The 19,341-nt window shown below is 44.3% G+C and overlaps 1 protein-coding gene across 1 annotated transcript in view; it reads left to right on the plus strand.

Annotated features, from left to right (window-relative positions):
• The window catches only part of LOC134355569 (T-complex protein 11-like protein 1), a 38,162-nt gene extending 30,718 nt beyond the window's left edge, over nucleotides 1-7,444 (plus strand). Inside the window, exon 10 of the mRNA XM_063065617.1 lies at nucleotides 714-7,444. Within this exon, the coding sequence (XP_062921687.1) occupies nucleotides 714-943 (230 nt within the window). The 3' untranslated portion in view covers nucleotides 944-7,444. The remainder of the gene's footprint in view (nucleotides 1-713) is intronic.
• Nucleotides 7,445-19,341: the final 11,897 nt, after the last annotated feature.

Genomic DNA, 19,341 nt, shown 5'->3' on the forward strand with positions numbered 1-19,341 from the left:
CAAACAAGTTAGGAAAGCACTTATTTGGAGTAAGGGGAGGAACTTGGAAGCATAAATTGGGAACAGATGTTTTCAGGGAAATGTATGGCAGAAATGTGACAAATGTTCAGGGGATATTTGCATGGAATTCTGCTTAGGTACGTTCCAATGAGACAGGGAAAGGATGGTAGGGTACAGGAACCACAGTGTACAAAGGCTGTTGTAAATCTAGTCAAGAAGAAAAGAAGAGATTATGACAGGTTCAAAAAACTAGGTAATGATAGAGATCTATCAGTGTTTTGAATGTGTTGCTCCACCAATGAATGTTTTCAATCCATATCCTGAAATCAACTAACAGATGGATTCTCTGTCCACATGTATTGTCTGTTGTAAAGCAATCCAAGTGTAGACATTTCAACCAAACATCTGGATAATCCAACCAAAATGCAAACATCTGGACGTTATACTCAAATCCAAAGCAAATATCTAGATAATTTAACTATGCACATTATATTCTGTCTGGGGAACTGAAACAAATATTTGTACTACCAAAATACGCAAGATCTGGACCATAAAATCTGGCAGAAAAAATTAGTAAGTTGATACATTTTATATTCAGTGTGCTGATACTGAAACTGTTACGTAAGAACAATTAATTTTGGCAGCAGACTGATAAACCAACGTAAATGATCACTAGTACTGAACGTTAGTTGGTTTCATTATTCTTTCTGTAGGTGAGCGGATTAACTCCTACGTGAAGGGATTCCTCAGTCTCTCCAGCCCACAGAATTGCCATCATGCTGTCCCGAGGGGCCTTGCTCCAATTCAAGCAGAGCTCAAGGACATTGGCTCCAATTTCTGGTGTCTAGTGCACCACAATAGGATGGTGTTCGGACCTTATTACTCAGGGATTCTGACGAAGGTGCTCTTCACAGATGGCGATGTTGGGATGGACTCTCGGTGAATTGAGAAGCAGGATCTGCAATAAAACTGTGTGTAAACTATACAAGATGAACAATCATTGTCCAAAGCAACACCTTAATCATTTACTACAAACCAGAGCAGTTTATAAAATATTCACAACATTCAGAAACTCTTTCCAAAACACAGCCTATCACTAGCACCAGAATTATCCATTGCAAATTGATAATCAAATAGCATCATAATTACTCAGCCATCACATTAACCTTTTTTGTATTGGGGAGGTGTTCATGACTTCTCCATCCTGCCCAGTGTAGTGCATTTACAGCTGTTCATAGTCATTGAATGGTAAAGTTTGTGTTTCCTTTATAACTCCCTTTCGTATTGTAGGTTAACCTGTTGCATGCAAGTTTATGTACAGTGGACACCCTGTGTCCCATTTGACTTTTCGCCCCAAGAGGTACTGTGAACACAAGGTCCCCAGTATGTGTTGGATAACATTTATAATGTAGGTCAGGTAGATGCCTCAATCCATAAATCAGTGATTAGCAAAGCTATCAGTTATAAATTGCTACTGATGCAATGTGGTATTTCAGTCGTGTAAATGGACTTTATCTTACTGCTTTTACTGGTGCAGTATTCTATTTGTTTCAATCATTTTAGGGTGCTTTACTCTCTAACTTTTTCATTGGAGACTTGTAATGCAATACTTCACATGTTTGATAAATGATACTCAGAATGGAAGTAAAACTGACCATTCGCATCCCTAATGTATATTCAATTTGCCACGCACCTGATTAAACTGAAAAACCAAGCAGGAGTCAATTAAAGCATTTAAAAATTATTTTAATATACAAAACATGTAATTGCAATGCAATATAATTAAAATGTTTAAGTAAACTAAATCTTTTTTTAAAAAACTGCCAATTGATAAAGGTTACCTTGATCCCTCACAACCATTCTTCTCCATTACATCAATAAAACTATCATTCCTACGGCAGATGTAGTTATTCAGATGGAGTCCACAGAGTAGATAATGTATCTGCATACTCCACTCCTGGGCTCCATAAAGAACCTCATTACAACAGTACAGCCTAACAGATGGCACCAAGTTTCCAAACTTACAGCAATTTATAGAGAGTATTTTTCTGCAAACTCCAGATTTTTATTGACCTTATTAAATAAAGCAGATCTTTACAAGTGTAATTCAGGAGGAAATGATGGTCTCATTATATAAATTACTCTGCCCAATTTCTCCAAAAGATGTTCTCCCCATACACTATTCCCAAAAATTCAATACTCTACACAAAGTAGACTCATCTTGATTGTTTATGGAGAATTTTTGGCCGTTAAGGGTCTTGATTTTTTTTTCTTCTGTCTGCTATCAATGTCTCCCCTGGCAGTGGACCGGGGTCGACTGATATGGAAGTTGATCTACCATCTGTCACAGAAGAAACCGAGGACCTTCGGTGGAGGGACCTGTTGGTTTGTGCGGCCGCTCGCCAGCTTGAAGCCTGTTCGGGAGATCTTTTTGGAGTGGGCGAGGTAAGGTCGCTGGCTGGGCTTCTGGCGACAGGTGAAATATCACTTGCAGAGGCTTACCAGCATGCGCAATGACACTTTCCTGCGTGTTGGAGACCAACGACTCTTCATCCAGTTTGTCATCAGAAGACGGGGAGTGCAGGGAAGAAGGCTCAGTGCGCACATATCCAATCGTTATATCACTCCCGGCGGAAAGATGTGGCCCAGACGGTCAACTCGGGCCCCTGAAAATCTGCTCACCTCCAAGAGCAAGCACTTCCACCAGGGACCTTTGACTTTTGGTCGGGGATCCTCTCAGCTGAGGGAGTCCCCGACCCTCAGCCAGTTCGGGAGGTCTGTCCCGAGAATTGGGACCTGCTATGTCCCATTGAACCATCTGAGATATCCCCGGTTATCCGGGGAATGTCAGGGGCGGCAGCGGGTCCTGACAGGATTGGCGTTCAACAACTTTGCCAGACCAACCCCTCATTCTGGGCGGCTTATTACAACCTTCTATTGGTCATAGGGGAACTTCCCTCACCCTTAAACATTCAAGAATAACCTTGGTACTGAAGCATACTGATGACTTGTCCTCACTGTCAAATTATCGCCCAATTAACATCTCGTCTGTTGTCATCAGGGCGTTTCATCGCATCTGTCTTACTCTCTTCTCTCTTTCCCTCCATCTGATCAGAGTAAATTCTGAGATACTCTAGGTGCAGTGTCTGAGATACTGTAGGTACGGTGTGAGGGGCCAAGTGTTGAAGTGGCCAGTGTTTCTCTGCTGCTGTGGAATAATATACAAGGATTTAAAGGAGAGAACTGTTGAACCTGTATTCTGTTAATGTGCTGTACAGGGCATTACAATAGTGCCTTTTAAAAATAATATCGCATTTCTATGGCTGCTAGTTACTGGAGTAGACTTTTGAAGTTCTCTCAAGTATGTTAATTGAATGCCACCTAGTGGTAAATTGAGCTTCTCCAAAAGTTGTTACCCCTACTTCAAGTTATATAGATAGCTAAGTAGAAATAGGGAGACTCGTTAGGAGCTCAGAAGAAATGCTACATTATTCAATGTGCCACTTTCAGGTCTGATGCTAGTTTAAGAATTTGTCAGACTTGTATCTCAATGAAGTTCATTTGGAAAAGAGCCAGACAGTTCCCTGCGCACTCCCAATTAATAATTATCCCTCAGTCAACAGATTATCTGTTCATTATCAGTTTGTTTCACAGTATTGCAGGGCACAGATTGGCTGATATATTCTCTTGCATTATAAGTCTTGCTATGCTTCAAATAAAACTTCTCTGGCTGCAAGGAGGTTTGAGGCATCCTAAAGCTTTCAAAGATGTGGCATATATGCATATCTTTCTTTCCATCTTAATTTTACAAATTGTTGTTTTTTTTGGGTGTGAAGTGGCTCTTATTACTAGCTCAGGGAATTCGGAATGAACAGCTTTACAAGAGAAACATTTTATAGTCTGTTACAAAAAGGAGGAAAAACTAAATATGCTTGTTTTCTCATTTCTGATGAAGGGTCTTAGAAACACTAACTCTATTTTCTTTCACTGAGGCTGCGTGTTTCCAGCATTTTCTGCTTTCGTTTCAGATTTCCAGTTCCTGCTGTCGTTTGATTCTTGTAAAGCTGTGTTTGTTGACAGCTTGTAATACATCTCCAGAAATGAGCAGTTTAGGTTTGCATGCTTTTCTACAGCAACAGTATAAAAACAGAAAAATGGTGGAAATACTTAGCAGGTCAGGCAGCATCTGTGGAGAGAGAATGAGTTAACAGTGCACCATTTGGCAGAACTGAACACCTCCGCTCATAAAGTGTCTCAGAACATAAGACGCCGAAGGGATGGAAAAGGGAATGAGTCATTAGTGCAGTGGCTGGACAGGGATGGAGCAGAGATATTTAACTGCATTATTTAATTAGAAGGATTTAAAATCCTGAAACATATTTTAAACTGGAGTTAAAACTGAATTTTGATGATATTTTTGTCGAAGAAGCATCATGAAAACTAATTAGTTGGAAACTGAGGTTACACCAGCAGGGGGCATCTACTTCAAAACTATGAACATTTTAAATTGAAATTTTCACACAAAGCAGAAGAATATGGCGGCTAGTTGTAATTCAAGAATATACTTTCAAGTTAAAAATAGATTTAAACTGGAACAGAATTAAAAAGGGCATAAATTTTTATTGCTCATGTGCTGAAAGTCATATCTATACTCTTGACAAATGGCACATCAGTTCCACAGGATAAAAAGGCTTCATGCTGACCTGAATCGTGGAGCATATTTTAATAAACAATATAACTTCTGCATTGATAGCCTTGCAGCTCTTCAAAATTATGGTTTAATTTGCCCTTCCATGCTGTGACTATTTCTTTAAGGCGTCACTATAAATAAAGCACCTTCTGTAATTCTTCCTTAAGGTTACATATTTTTAAAGCTGGACCATTTCCAGTTCCATTCTGTAACAAGCCACCAGGGGACAGATCCTCATCACATTGGCCATTCCTCAACTGTCAATGTGACGCTGTTTTCCCTAAACATTATGAGTAAGTGAAGATGTCCATGTCCCTCACATTTATGGCCAGCATTGGTAATGGGTTCAATACTGAGTGCTGCATAGTACTCTGTGTTAATTGGTGCCACCCAACCAATGAATGTACAGGTTAGTAGGTTAATTGGACATTGTGAGTAGTCCTGTGATTGGGCTAGGCGTGCTGGGCAGCACAGCTCAAAGGGCCAGAAGAGCCTATTCCGCACTGTATAATAGATGGACAGACTGACCCGGAGGCATGTCATGGAAAATGTACCTGATTTTTTTTTAACCTTCAATTTCCCTCTTATTTGTTAAAATGCATGTTCAAACCGCCAAAATTGATAATACAGATTGGATTAGATCACTGAACACACTGATTTATTCAATGAGATTATAGCTGATCTATATCCCAACTGCTTATCTACAACAACCTTGTTTCCTCGACAGTTCGCAAATAGTTAATGATTTCACAAGGTGAGCTGACACTGAATTTTGTGGGAGAACATGCTATCTGTGTGAAGGACACAATCCTAATACCCTTCTGCCTCTGATTCTTGTTCAGTCCCTTTTGCTGGACTCCGCATTGCTTTTTCAAAAAATGTAAAATCTCTGTATCTCCACAATCCATTCTAAATCCTAAAGGCCTTAATCAAATTGCCTATAATTCTCCCATTTTCCCGGAATAGAATCTTCTCGTATTACTTAACCCTAAGAGCCCTGGCTGCCTTCCAATGAAAATGCATTCCTTCCAAAGCTCATTTATCCTTTCTAATGTGCACTTGGTTTCACCCAAATATTATTTCTATAACTGTGATAAAATTTCCTCTATTTTAGTGGAGATATTAATCTTAACATTTAACCAAGAAAGGTTGATAATGTTGAAATCGTCCAGAATATTAATCTAAAATTGGCATTTAAAATTCTGCATTGTCATAGAGCGTCATTTCCAGTTTGCAGATTCTGTTAATTATTTGTCTCCACCTGTCTTATACACAAAGGATAAACCAAATAATTCAGCTTTAATCAGTTGGAACTCAGATATTTTCCTATTGCAACACACCCATTGGCACCTGAATGTTGATAATTCAAGAGGAAACATTAAAAATCAGTGTTGCCTCAGAGCACAATGCTGTCTGCCACGCGTGACTCTCACCCCCTTTCAGATTCTAGTGCAGCTTCTTATCAAAACCAACAATGTAAAGACCCGCTATAAATATTTTCAATGCCTGACCATATTTTTAATGAGCTTACGAATAGATTGCATGGAGAATTTCCAACCTAATTATTCCATGAGAAATGCAGTGTAATCAAAATTAAAAGACAATATATCTTTTCATTTTGTTTTATACTATTAATGCTGGTTGTGCTTGCTGCCTCACGTTCAATTCATTGTCCTTTATACCCTTGTAGGTGACAAGATTCTGGTTGATTATAACAGACTATTTATTTTTTACTACACATGGTAAAAAGGATGAATGCTAAAAAAATTAAATTACATCAAATTGATGTAATCAGAAAATTGGCTTTGAAAGGGAAACAGCAAATCTTAATTGCAGCTGGGATCCAATCATGTATGGCTTTTTGGTGGGAACTTAATCAAATTCAAGTTTCAAGTAGGATACTGATTAAGGTGTTGCTTAGACAGTGATGCTCTAACTGAAGTGCAATCAGTTTGTCCTCTTTTTTTAGTTGCTGATGATATCATGTATTTTCAGAATGGCTTTTATTTTACAGTTTTATTATAAGCATTATTGAAATTTACTTAAGTTTTATGGGATTGAATTGATTGTGGATATTAGTTATACTGTACATTATACTGGTTGCAGAATATATTTTGGAATATGTGAATTATGAATAATCTGAATTGCAGGATCATGTATGTATTTGACTTTGGTTTGGTTTCCAAGTTGTGTAACATGTATTACCCTCTCTCGATTACTAAAATAGAAAATACTCCAAACTGTTGGTTTTGTCATTTCCGATGGAGATTTCAGAAGTGAAGTTTATCAAAGTAGGATGATCTGTGAGCCTCCTGATTTTATTATGGGACCTCCACCAAGTGCCTCCTCCTTTTGCCAAAGCCCTGGTGGGTATAAACTCAAAGTCTGGCATATCATGTTGTGTGGTATCTCAGCTCCTTTGAGGGGTGAATTATTAAAATGAGCATCACAATTGTATCACCACATTCAATTCCATCATTCACTAAAAGACAAATGAGAAAGGATGAACTTCCCACTGAGAAAGGATGAATAAAACTACCAGAATCTCTCTGACCTCATCTCTGCTGACCGAACGTGAAAATTAGAGACTTGTGGGGTAATGTAATTGGTGGAAACGTACATAATTCACTGCCACTGACATTGAGTGGGGGTTCACTTTAAGGGGCCCGTCTGATGTGACGACATAACTACGTAAAGTACTTCTACCGCGCTTTGTGTTCAGTGTTTGGACTACAATAAATGAGTTGCTATGGTTTTTCTTAAGCATAAAACACCTCTGCTGTTTTTATTTGCAAAAACCAATATTGGTGACCCTGATACTCTAGAATGATTCCAGAGTTATTGAACGTGTTGGCTAACACAGTTGCTTAGAAACTGCCAGAGCAAAATGCCGTTGCTTGGTTTGTACAAGCTGAGGCCTAACTTGCACTGAGAAATTTCTGCCGCCAACCCCAAATATTTCTATGTGCTGGTGTCACTCAACAACTGCACGGCTGCGAGGGTGGTGGGTCAACTAGAAGCCCACCTGAATATGATAAATACTGATCGCTGAAAACTCACCTTTTGCAGGCTTTTCGACTACCTGAGTCAGAGCGTGCCTAAGTGTTGCTTTCCTTACCTGGCTTCAATGATGCTAAGCCGTCGAAGCTAATGGACCACATGCTGCTTCTCCTGGGAAATCACCATCCTTGTTATATTTGTAAAGAACTCTTCACACAGCAAATGCCGGATCAAGTTCACATCCGACTCACTAATGCACTGGTGAAGGACTATAGGGAGCTTGCTAAAATGGCTGATAGTCTACACTCAGCTAGGTAGTGGGGCATCATTACTGCAGCTTTCTCTACCTCAATAAGCCCGGTCAACAAGGCCTTCAACACAAGGATGCCCGCAGCTGCGAGACAGATGACGTTGGGCCTGTGTTTTTACCATGCTTACTTTGGTATGAACACTAGGAAGTGCCAACCGCCTTGCAGCTTCAATAGTGCCAGCTCATCGGGACCTCAGCGGTCTGTGATCGCTTTGGGTCTACTGTTCATTACCCACACCATTTCAGGGTAACACTTCTTGTGTGACATGGGTGCTCAAATGCGTGTTGCCAGCATTGCCCATTGATGAGAAGGCAAAAAGTGATGAAACCTCACTGGAGGCTGCCACGGCAACAAGATCCAGACTAACAGGACACGACGGGTGACTCTCTGGTTCAGTGGGAGACATTACACATGGGACTTCTTCCTGGCTGACATTACAAGACCTCAGTGCAGATTTCCTGTGTGCCCGAGGACTATTAGTCGACCTTTAGGAACTGCTGGTTTGTGGATGTCAAGGCATTTGGGTAGTTATACTGCTCCCCACAAGTTCCCACAACGACTCTGTAAAGCACTTGCACCACCGCATGTGAGTTTACTCGACAGCTGGGTGAATCCCCAAACCTCAGCAAGCCCACGTTCTCCAGAACAGTCACAAAACATGGGGGTCAAGCACCACACTCCCACAACTGGCCCCCCAGTCCATGCCCACGCGCATAGACTGGACCCAGAAAAGCTGACAACCAAGAAGGCTGAGTTTACCAACATGGAAAAGGCTGGGCTTTCTATGCTGGTCAAATAGCCCCTGGGTTTCGCCCCTCCACATGGTCCCTAAGTCCAATAGTGGTTGCCACCTATGTGGCGATCACTAATGCCTTAACGAGACCACCACCCCAACTGTTAGCCAGTCCCACACATTAGATTAGGTTATGAGGACACGCAGTCCTCTTTTATTGTCATTTAGTAATGCATGCATTAAGAAATGATACAATGTTCCTCCAGAATGGTATCACAGAAACACAAGACAAACCAAGACTAAATTTGATAAAGAACAGACCATGGGCATGGTAAAAAAAAGTCTCAAAGTCTCTCGAAAGTCCCATCATCTCACGCAGACGATAGAAGGAAGAGAAATTCTCTTCCTGCTGTTACGAGAATACACCTAAAATTAAGATGTTTGCTGGCCTGGGCTAGCATCAGTGGCATCAGCAGTTGGTCTGCCACCTGCCCTCAGGGGAAGGAGAGATAAGGAACAATGGAGCAGCGTCTGGAGATGTGTAATGAAGGGATGTGGGAGGAAGAGCTGTCTGGAGCGGCTCCCCCCTTTGAACCCTGAACTGTTTGAAGTGATGGACAGGCGATACCCCAGCAGGGGGATAAAAAGGGACAGGTTCGCTAAGACAGAGACACACGCCACCCGAGGTAACGAGACCCTGGAAGCGGTGCGCCTCTCACGAGTGGTGAGAAGTACCGGACAACGACAAGGGTGGAAAGGTACGATCAGCGGGAACCCGGTGTGTGTCCGCCCTTGCCTGGGTGCCGGGTTCACTGCAGAGGATCGACCGCATCTGGACGAGGGGTCACAGTCGGTGACCTCAGGTGACATCACCAAGGACCCGCCCAAAAGTTGCTCGTGAGCAATCTCGCTGGTCTGTGAGTGAAGCTGTGCTGAATGATGAGTTGTTCTCTCTGTCTCTCTTCCCCCACCTTGTCCATCGCCATGGCAACGATTACTGCGAACTGAATTACTAACTGGACTGAACTTTGAGTCATTTTGAAATTGGTCATTTACCCCCAGACAACGATAGAGCTTGATTGATGCTGTTATCTTAATTCTGTGCACATGTGTGGTTATCATTGTTGAATTGTTGCATTTATTATCCTTTCGATTACTGTGTTGCTTGTTTCTTTAATAAAACTTTCTTAGTTCTAGTACTCCAGACTCCAACTGAGTGATCCATTTCTGCTGGTTTGGCAACCCAGTTACGGGGTACGTAACATAAGTGGGGTTCTCGTCCGCGATTTTGAACGCTAAATTTGGGACGGAGTAAATTGATTGGGTTAAAATTCCCGAAAGAAAGAAAAGACAAACAGCAGAAATGGAGGTTGAGGAATTTATAAAGGCGCCGACCTTGGAGGCATTAGAGGATGCCAGGAAATCGGAATTGATAGCTGTGGCCAAACGGGTGAATCTTGCTAAGGTGAAGTCGACAATGAGGAGAGAGGAGATACACAGAGCTATTCTAGAGCACTATGTATCTAAAGGTGTGTTTCCCCAAGGTGAGCTGGGGGAGGTGTCTATTGAAAAACCTGCTGGAGACGCGGTACAGGTACAGCTTGAAAAACTGAGACTCGAGCACGAGTTCCGGGTACGGCAGTTAGAACACGAAGAGAAGCAGTTAGAAAGGCAGGAGAAAGAGAGAGAGTTAGAAAGGCAGGAGAAAGAGAGAGAGTTAGAAAGGCAGGAGAAAGAGAGAGAGTTAGAAAGGCGGGAGAAAGAGAGAGAGTTAGAAAGGCGGGAGAAAGAGAGAGAGTTAGAAAGGCGGGAGAGAGAGAAAGAGGTAGAAAGGCAAGAGAGAGAGAAAGAGGTAGAAAGGCAAGAGAGAGAAAGACAGTTGGAGAGAGAAGAGAGAGAGAGGGACAGACAGTTGGAGAGAGAGGAGAAACAGAGGGAAAGGGAATTTGAGCTGGAGAAGTTAAAGATAAGGGCCGAGCAGGGGCTCGTGCCGAATCAAGGTGGAGGGTTCCGGGCGACCCAGGAGGTTAGGCTGGTTCCCCCATTTGACGATACCGATGTGGATCGGTACTTTCTCCATTTCGAAAAAGTGGCCATAAGTCAGGACTGGCCAAGGGATAAGTGGGTTGTTTTACTTCAGAGTGTACTGAAAGGGAAAGCCCAACAAGCTTACTCCGCTTTATCCGCGGAAGATGCCCAGAAGTATGAGGTGGTGAAGGAGGCCATCCTCAGGATTTATGAGTTGGTCCCGGAGGCATACCGGCAGAGGTTCCGGAATGCGAGGAAGCGGTGGGACTGCACGTATTTGGAGTTTGCTCGCGAGATGCAAACATATTGTGAGCGTTGGTGCACCTCGAAAGGGGTAGAGGGGGATTATGACAGACTGCTGCAGCTGATTCTGATTGAGCAGTTTAAAGGTTGTGTCCCTGAGGGTATGAGACCCTACCTCGATGAGAAAGAGGCAGCCACGTTAGCCGCAACTGCTAAGTTAGCGGATGAGTATGCGTTGACGCATAAAATGAAGGTTGCCCCGAGTAAAGGCTACCAGAAGGGTAGTCAGGACGGCGGGGAGAGTCCACCGGAAAAGTCAGAAAGTAAGCCGGGGACTAGTGAAAAGGATAAGGTAGACCGGGAGCAGTCTGGTAGGAAGTCTCCTGGGGTCGTCTGTTATAATTGTGGGAAAGTCGGACACTTTGCGTCCAGGTGCTTTGCCCCAAGGAAGGAGACGGGGAAAGGAAAAGCGGAAATTTTGAATGGCTGTATCGAGCTGTTAAGCGAACCGCTAGGGAAGGACAGGTCTGAAAAAGTCCAGGAAGGGCGCGAGAGGTTTATCTCGGCCGGACTGGTGTCAGTGAAGGAGGGGTTAAAACCAGTTCCAGTGCGGATCTGGAGAGACACGGGAGCGTGTCAGTCACTAATACTGAAGAGTGTATTAGAGTTTAGCTCAGAGACCCAGACTGGGGAGGTAGAGGTCAAAGGTGTTGGGGAAGGGACAGAGTCAGTCCCTTTGCACCAGATACACTTACAGAGCAACCTGGTCTCTGGACTAGTCACGATTGGGGTGAGGTCCGAATTACCGATGAAAGACGTGGAAGTCTTGCTCGGTAATGACATCGCCGGAGGAATCGTGTTCCCAGTCGTGAGATTGACGGGTCAGCCTGCCAGCATGGAGGCCCCGCCCGCGATGGTGAATTTGGCTGAAACATTTCTGCCAACCTTGTATGAGACAGGGTGTAGTGAGATAAGAGGTAGTGAGGGAGCTGGGACGGACGTAGCAGTAGCCAGGAAAGAATTTGTGCAGACGCAGGAGCGAGGCGAGGGGCTGATGGGTTTTGCAGAGACCGCTCTCTCTGACACAGCCTTGACAAGCTATTGTGCGGATGAGGAAGTGCTAAGGAAGAAAGGGAAATCAAGTACAGCATCCGCAGATGAGGAGTGGGGGGTGGTGCAAAAGAGTTATGGGGATGAGGTTTTTAACATGGCCCACGAGGTACCCCCCGGTGGACATTTTGCGGTGCTGGAGGAAACAGTTGGTGGAATCATGAAAGAGAGTTACCGGCTGCCCAGGGGGAAAAATGTTATTGATCATGACCGACGCGAACTGAGACGGTCACCGGCTTTTGATATGCTAACAAACCTAGTCGGTGTTAGCGTGGAAATCAATGAAGCTAGGGGCCCCCTGCTAAGAGAAAAAAACCATTTTGAAAAGATTAGGATGGGATCGGTCAGATGGGAGAAGGCTATTGTTTTGGCCAGGTCTACTGATAAGGTCTCTCCCTTAATCCCCGAAGGAGTAATTAAACGACTCGCACCCATGTGTTTGATTGTCCCGAGGAAATGCAAAGAACTGGGACGTTGGGTGATTGTGGTTACAATAGGGGAGCCAAGTAAACAACACCCATATTTTTCGAGTAATTCAGTGACTAAAGGGCTGATGAACACAGAGGTGTGTATTGGCAATTTAACACGGCTGTCTGAAGCCAGTTTGATAGTGAACCTTGAAAAAAATGAATTCGGCCACACGAGAGTCACTTACCTGGGAATTGTGGTGACACAGGGGCAGCTGGCAGTGATGCAAGCTACAGTGCAGGCTATCGCTGACCTCCCAACCCCGACAGACAAGAGGGCCCTCAGAAGGCTCTTGGAGATGGTGGGGTACTGCAGGAAGTTTTGCAATAACTCTGCGGTCAATACCCGTCCCCCTCCTACTAAGCCCTTGCGAGAGAAAACTGAGTCGGAATGGGACGACCCTTGTTGTTGTGGTCCGGGACAAAACCAAATGAGAGGTTACATTGGTCGCAATTCATCAGTGTTTTTGGCCACTCTGAAGTTTGCTGAGTTGGAGCCTGGTCTAAGGGATTATTAATAACACGTGTAAAAGGAACAGAAAATGTGATGACTGTCTGTCAAGGTGTTGACAGCTTCAAATTCTCTGTATTAGCTAAATAACTGTTAAAGATGTATATTGTGTATGTATCAGATAATGTAGTCATGTTTGTAATTTTTACCTCCCGGTAAAAATCCTTAAAGGGGGGAAGTGTTACGAGAATACACCTAAAATTAAGATGTTTGCTGGCCTGGGCTAGCATCAGTGGCATCAGCAGTTGGTCTGCCACCTGCCCTCAGGGGAAGGAGAGATAAGGAACAATGGAGCAGCGTCTGGAGATGTGTAATGAAGGGATGTGGGAGGAAGAGCTGTCTGGAGCGGCTCCCCCCTTTGAACCCTGAACTGTTTGAAGTGATGGACAGGCGATACCCCAGCAGGGGGATAAAAAGGGACAGGTTCGCTAAGACAGAGACACACGCCACCCGAGGTAACGAGACCCTGGAAGCGGTGCGCCTCTCACGAGTGGTGAGAAGTACCGGACAACGACAAGGGTGGAAAGGTACGATCAGCGGGAACCCGGTGTGTGTCCGCCCTTGCCTGGGTGCCGGGTTCACTGCAGAGGATCAACCGCATCTGGAGGAGGGGTCACAGTCGGTGACCTCAGGTGACATCACCAAGGACCCGCCCAAAAGTTGCTCGTGAGCCATCTCGCTGGTCTGTGAGTGAAGCTGTGCGGAATGATGAGTTGTTTTCTCTGTCTCTCTTCCCCCACCTTGTCCATCGCCATGGCAACGATTACTGCGAACTGAACTTTGAGTCATTTTGAAATTGGTCATTTACCCCTAGACAACGATAGAGCTTGATTGATGCTGTTATCTTAATTCTGTGCACATGTGTGGTTATCATTGTTGAATTGTTGCATTTATTATCCTTTCGATTACTGTGTTGCTTGTTTCTTTAATAAAACTTTCTTAGTTCTAGTACTCCAGACTCCAACTGAGTGATCCATTTCTGCTGGTTTGGCAACCCAGTTACGGGGTACGTAACACTGCCATGAACCTCCAGCGCCACAAACTTGCCGATGCAGCACCCTGGAAGCACCCAACCACAGTCAACTCTTGAGTCCATCCGAAAACTTCGAGCCTCCAACCAGCCCTCCGACACCGAGCACCGAGCACCATCTCTGCCGAGTGCTTTGACCCTGGCCCCAGCAATAGGCAAAGCCGAGGATTTGGGGCCTTCCCCTCCGGAGATTCTCAATCACACAGTAGAAACAGCAGCAAAGCAGGCATTTCAGAAGTTTCTCCAGATGTTCCTCCGTGCTTCTCACGTCTGTCTCCATCAAATCAGGATTGTGCACGGTACCTACTTACAAATACGGTATCATTTCTGAGCGGCCGTGCGCGCTGCGTCGCGCCGCCATCTTCTCCTCCCCTCCAAGACATCTTGGCATGTTTAGCTGGAAAGTTAATTTTTTCCAAAGTCGATCTAGTTAGGGGCTACCATCAGCTGCTATGTGCTCAGAGGACATTCCCAAAATGGCTGTGATAACCCTGTACAGCCTCTGAGTTGCTGTGCATGCAGATGGGGCTGAGAAACGCTGCACAGATTTTCCAACAGCTGACAGACTCTGTTTTAAAAGATTTAGATTTTCTTTTAGTTTACTTGGATGACATACTTGTCTCCAGTGCATCCAAATCTGAACATGTATCTGAACTCTGCACACTTTTTGAGTGTTTATATCAACACAGGTTAATTATTAACGCTGCTAAATTCCAGTTTGGGTTGTCAGCCATTGACTTTCTCAGCCATTGTATCTCTGCAGAAGGTGCAAAACCCCTCCCATCAAAAGTAACCACTATTATGGATTTCCCGCCATAAAGTGACAGAAATTTTTAGGCATGGTGAATTTCTCTCACCGCTTCATTCTGCGAGCTGCTGGACCAGTGCTTCCCCTGTATGGTGTGCTGAAAGGCAACACCCGTAACCACGTGCTGGACTGGTCAGCTAACATGACCAGGGCATCTGAAGACACCAAACGAACTCTTTCCCACACAACCCGCTCCTCAACTACCCTAAAGCCATTTCTACTGACGCTTCAGGTAATACTGTGGATGCCATGCACGAACAGAGGGTAGCCATTTCACAGCTTTTGTTGACTCAAACCCCTCGTTCACATGATGGCCAAAATATCAGACCGTTGGTCTGGACGGCAGCAACGCTACCTGGCCTACATATCCAAGTTCACAATGGGTATACAACATATCAAAGGGGAAAAGAATGCCATGGCTGATTGCCTCTCACAGCCAGCCACTGAGGTCGTACACATAGGGGTTGATGATGCCAGCACGGCAGCTGACCAAGAGGTGCAGGCTTACCAATCAGCAGTCACGGGCCTGTGGTTGGCTAATATTAAGCTCAGGGAAGCTGGGGTTCCCTCCCCCGTGCAATGTCTCAACCGAATACCCTTACTCTACAGTGTTTGCAAACTGGAGGTGGACTATTTTTGACTCCATACATGGCCTCTCGCATATGGGCCTCAAAGAAACTGGTTGCACTAAGGTTTGTGTGGAAAGGATGTGTGATTGGACGGTAGCCTATGTGGAGAGCCAGTGGGTGAACATTAACCATCATGTTCAGGCACCATTGGCACTTTGTGAGGTCCCCGAGAGACAGTTTGACCATGTCAATGTGGACCTTGTTTGTCCTCTTCCCCCTTACCATAGTGCACCATGCCACCAGGTGGCCAGAGGTTGTCCATCTAGCATCAACGACGACCACAGACATGGCTCGGGCATTCATCAGCACCTGGGTTACTTGGTTTGGTACCCCATCTGTTAGTTCCTTTGACTGAGCTCCCAATTTTTATCAGACCTCTGGGCTGAGATGGCCCAGAAACTTGGTGTAAGGCTACACCAGGGGTATCACCTGCAGTCCAATGGCCTATGTGATTGGTTTCACCACTCCTTAAGGTCTGCTTTGAGGGCTTCCCTGATCGATGAGTGTTGGCATGATTGTCTCCCTTAGGTCCAGCTGGGGCTCAGAACTGCTCCAAAAGAGGACCTACAGTCGTTCACAGCTGAGTTGGTATATGGACAGCCGCTAAGAGTGCCAGGTGACTTTATTTCTGACACCACGACCGCCTGGTTGGCCTCTCAACAGCGATCCACCCTCCTTGGTGAATTCAATTTCTTTGCACCTATTCTATCCTCCCATTATGTCATACAACACTCTTTGGTTACTGTTGACCTTTTCTTCCACCTCATTTGTTTCTGTCTGCTATGATGCACATCAAAGTGCCCCATATGATGGCCCATTCCACTTTTTGGAACAGAGAAAAGACTTTTATCATAGATAAACCTGGATGTATTTCAGAAAATCACCTTAAACCAGTCCACTAAGATTTGGAGGATTCTGCTACCACGCTACCATGACCATGAGCGTTCAACACAGCCTCTGCTGGTCCTCCACCCCTGGAACATAGACTCCGAGCCGGGTGGCTCACCTGAACTCAGGACAGGCTCGTGATGCCGGTTTTGGTGAATTCTGAGTAGGGTAATGTTTTGGTGGAAACATGTGAACCCCAACTCACTATCAGTGGCTGTAACTTAAGAGGCTGGTCTGATGTGATGACATTACTACATAAATCACTTTTACCACGCTTTGTATTCAGTGTTTGGAGTACAATAAATGAGTTGCTATAGTTTTTCTTAAAATATAAACCACATCCACTGTTTTTATTTGCGAAAACCTACAGACTAAATGCATGTCTCACTGAGAAATAGTACGTGGCATTGGACAGTCCTGTTGATGGGGAAATACTAAACGCATAATATAATTTCTTTCAGAGAAAAGGAATTTAGCTTCTTTAACTTTAAGCAAACCAAGCTTGTTTCTGTAGGACTGAACAGTTTCCTGAGCAGGTCCACGTTTACATTTAGAGATGACCAAATATGCAGCGTGTACCTTTCTTTGAGGTCAAGAATGATTTGCTTTCATTCCATTTCTTCAGCGTTGCAGGTGACTGATGAGGCCATTCATTCAAATTTGCGTTTCAAGTTTCACATGCACATCGAAACATACAGTGAAATGCATCATTTAACAACCAACAAACATTCACAACCACTATTTGGTACAGAAAGTGTTTTTGTTGGATTCCAGCCTTTTCCTAATGATGTTTTCCATCCCCAAAGGCCAGAACATCGCACAAATAGGTTAAGCTGCCCCAATTGTTTAGGGAATCTTAGACAATATCCTGGAGTCAACCTTCACATAATTCTTCGACACAGAGTTTCTGATCATGGACTGTACCCATCAGAGCCAGCTCGATGTAACCAGGGCTTTAATGTTGGGACATGGGAGAGGACTCTATTATATAACCCTGGCTTTCTAACATACCGGTCTTCCCCAGGCAACGGCACAGCTCTGTCCCTGTAAACTCTTCGTACCCGGACAGTTTGCAAGTCAGAAAGACGGCCATGAACCAAGTTTCCAGGCAGCAAATGTTTCCTACGGTGCCGCAGCAGCTGGTAAATCCATTCACTCATTGTACGTCGAGGCTATACACAAGCCAGACATCTGTAGCCTGAGCTGTGCCTGCGTTTGCAGAATTTTCCAGACACAGTTTTGGTGGTATCTGCTGCTGTGAGGTGTCCCGTGAGAGATAACGGGCTGAGGGGGAACAGGACTGATGCAGTTGCTCTGCAAGGAGTCAGCTGAGATCAAATGGGTCAACCAGTTGTGCCATAATGAACGTAATGTGGGGTCTAGGTCCATAGTTCACTGATAATGGTTAAGGTGTGTCATGATAGCATAGGGGTGGGCAGCACGGTAGAGTAGCAGTTAGCGTAATGCTATTACACACTAGCTGTGAGATCACGGTTCATTTCCTGCCACTGCCATAAGGAGTTTGTATGTTCTCCCCGTGACCACCTGCGTTTTCTCCAGGTGCTCCAGTTTCCTCCCACATTCCAAACACGTACAGTTGTGGTTAGTAAGTTGTGGCATGTTATGTTTGTGCCAGAAACATTGCAAAACTTGTGTGCTTCCCAACACAATCCTCACTGATTGAAGTGAATTGAATTGACTTTATTACTTACATCCTTCATATACACGAGGAGTAAAAATCTTTACATTACATCTCATCTAAATGTACAACTTATAGTAATTTATAATAAATATTATGTACAACAGAATAGTTAATATAACATAGAAACACAGTTGTGTCAGCATGAATTAATCAGTCAGATGGCCTGTTGGAAGAAGCTGTCCTGGAGCCTGTTGGTCCTGGTTTTTATGCTGCAGTACCATTTCCCAGATAGTAGCAGCTGGAACAGTTTGTGGTTGGGGTGACTCGGGTCCCCAATGATCCTTCAGGCCCTTTTTATGCACCCCTGTTGCTGTCAATGTCTTGAATAGTGGGAAGTTCACATCTACAGATGCGCTGGGCTGTCCGCACCACTCTCTGCAGAGTCCTGCGATTGAGGGAAGTACACAGGCAATGCTTTTCACTGTATGTTTCAATGTACACGTGACAAATAAAGTGAATCTCTTTAAATCTTTATCTTTAAGGTGGTAAAAAAGGGAAAAAAAACATGGTTACCTTCGTTGATAGGGGTGTTGAGTATACATGGAAGGAAGACATGCTGCAGCAGTATAAAATTTCAGGCCGCCAGGACCTGGAGCATTGTGTCGACCTGACCACCCCCTTAAAGGGAGGACGTAGGGACAGCAGAGGGTGCAACAGTGTTCACCAATATGCTGTCTAGCTTAGAGGGTCCTAGCTTTAAGGAAAGGTTGGACAATCATGGGAGGAGAACTACTGGTGGTTTTTAAAATTATGAGAGGATAAATAGGGTAGACAGTCAGAAGTCATTTCCCAGACTAGAGATGTCAGACACCAGGGGACACGTTATTCAGATTGGAGTGAGAAAGTTTACTGATGACTTGAGTAGCAGGTTATTTTCACACAGAGATCGTAGGTGCTTGGAATGGCTTACCAGGGTAGACATCAGCTTGGTGGAGTTTAATAGCCTGTTGGAGAGATCAATGCATGTATACGGAGGGAATGGAGGGATATGGGTGACACAAAGGAGAAGGATGTTTGGCATAAATTGGCATCTAGATCAGCACGACATCGTGGGCCAAATAGTCAGTCTGGTGTTGTACCATTTATGTTTTATGTTGGGTGGGGATCAGTGCTCCAGGGTAAACCATGTACACTGTGCTAGGCCTTCGGTCTTGACAATGACACCAAGAAGCATCAGTTTTCAAAGAGTGT

Source organism: Mobula hypostoma, chromosome 13, assembly GCF_963921235.1.
Source record: "Mobula hypostoma chromosome 13, sMobHyp1.1, whole genome shotgun sequence".
NCBI lineage: Eukaryota > Metazoa > Chordata > Chondrichthyes > Myliobatiformes > Myliobatidae > Mobula > Mobula hypostoma.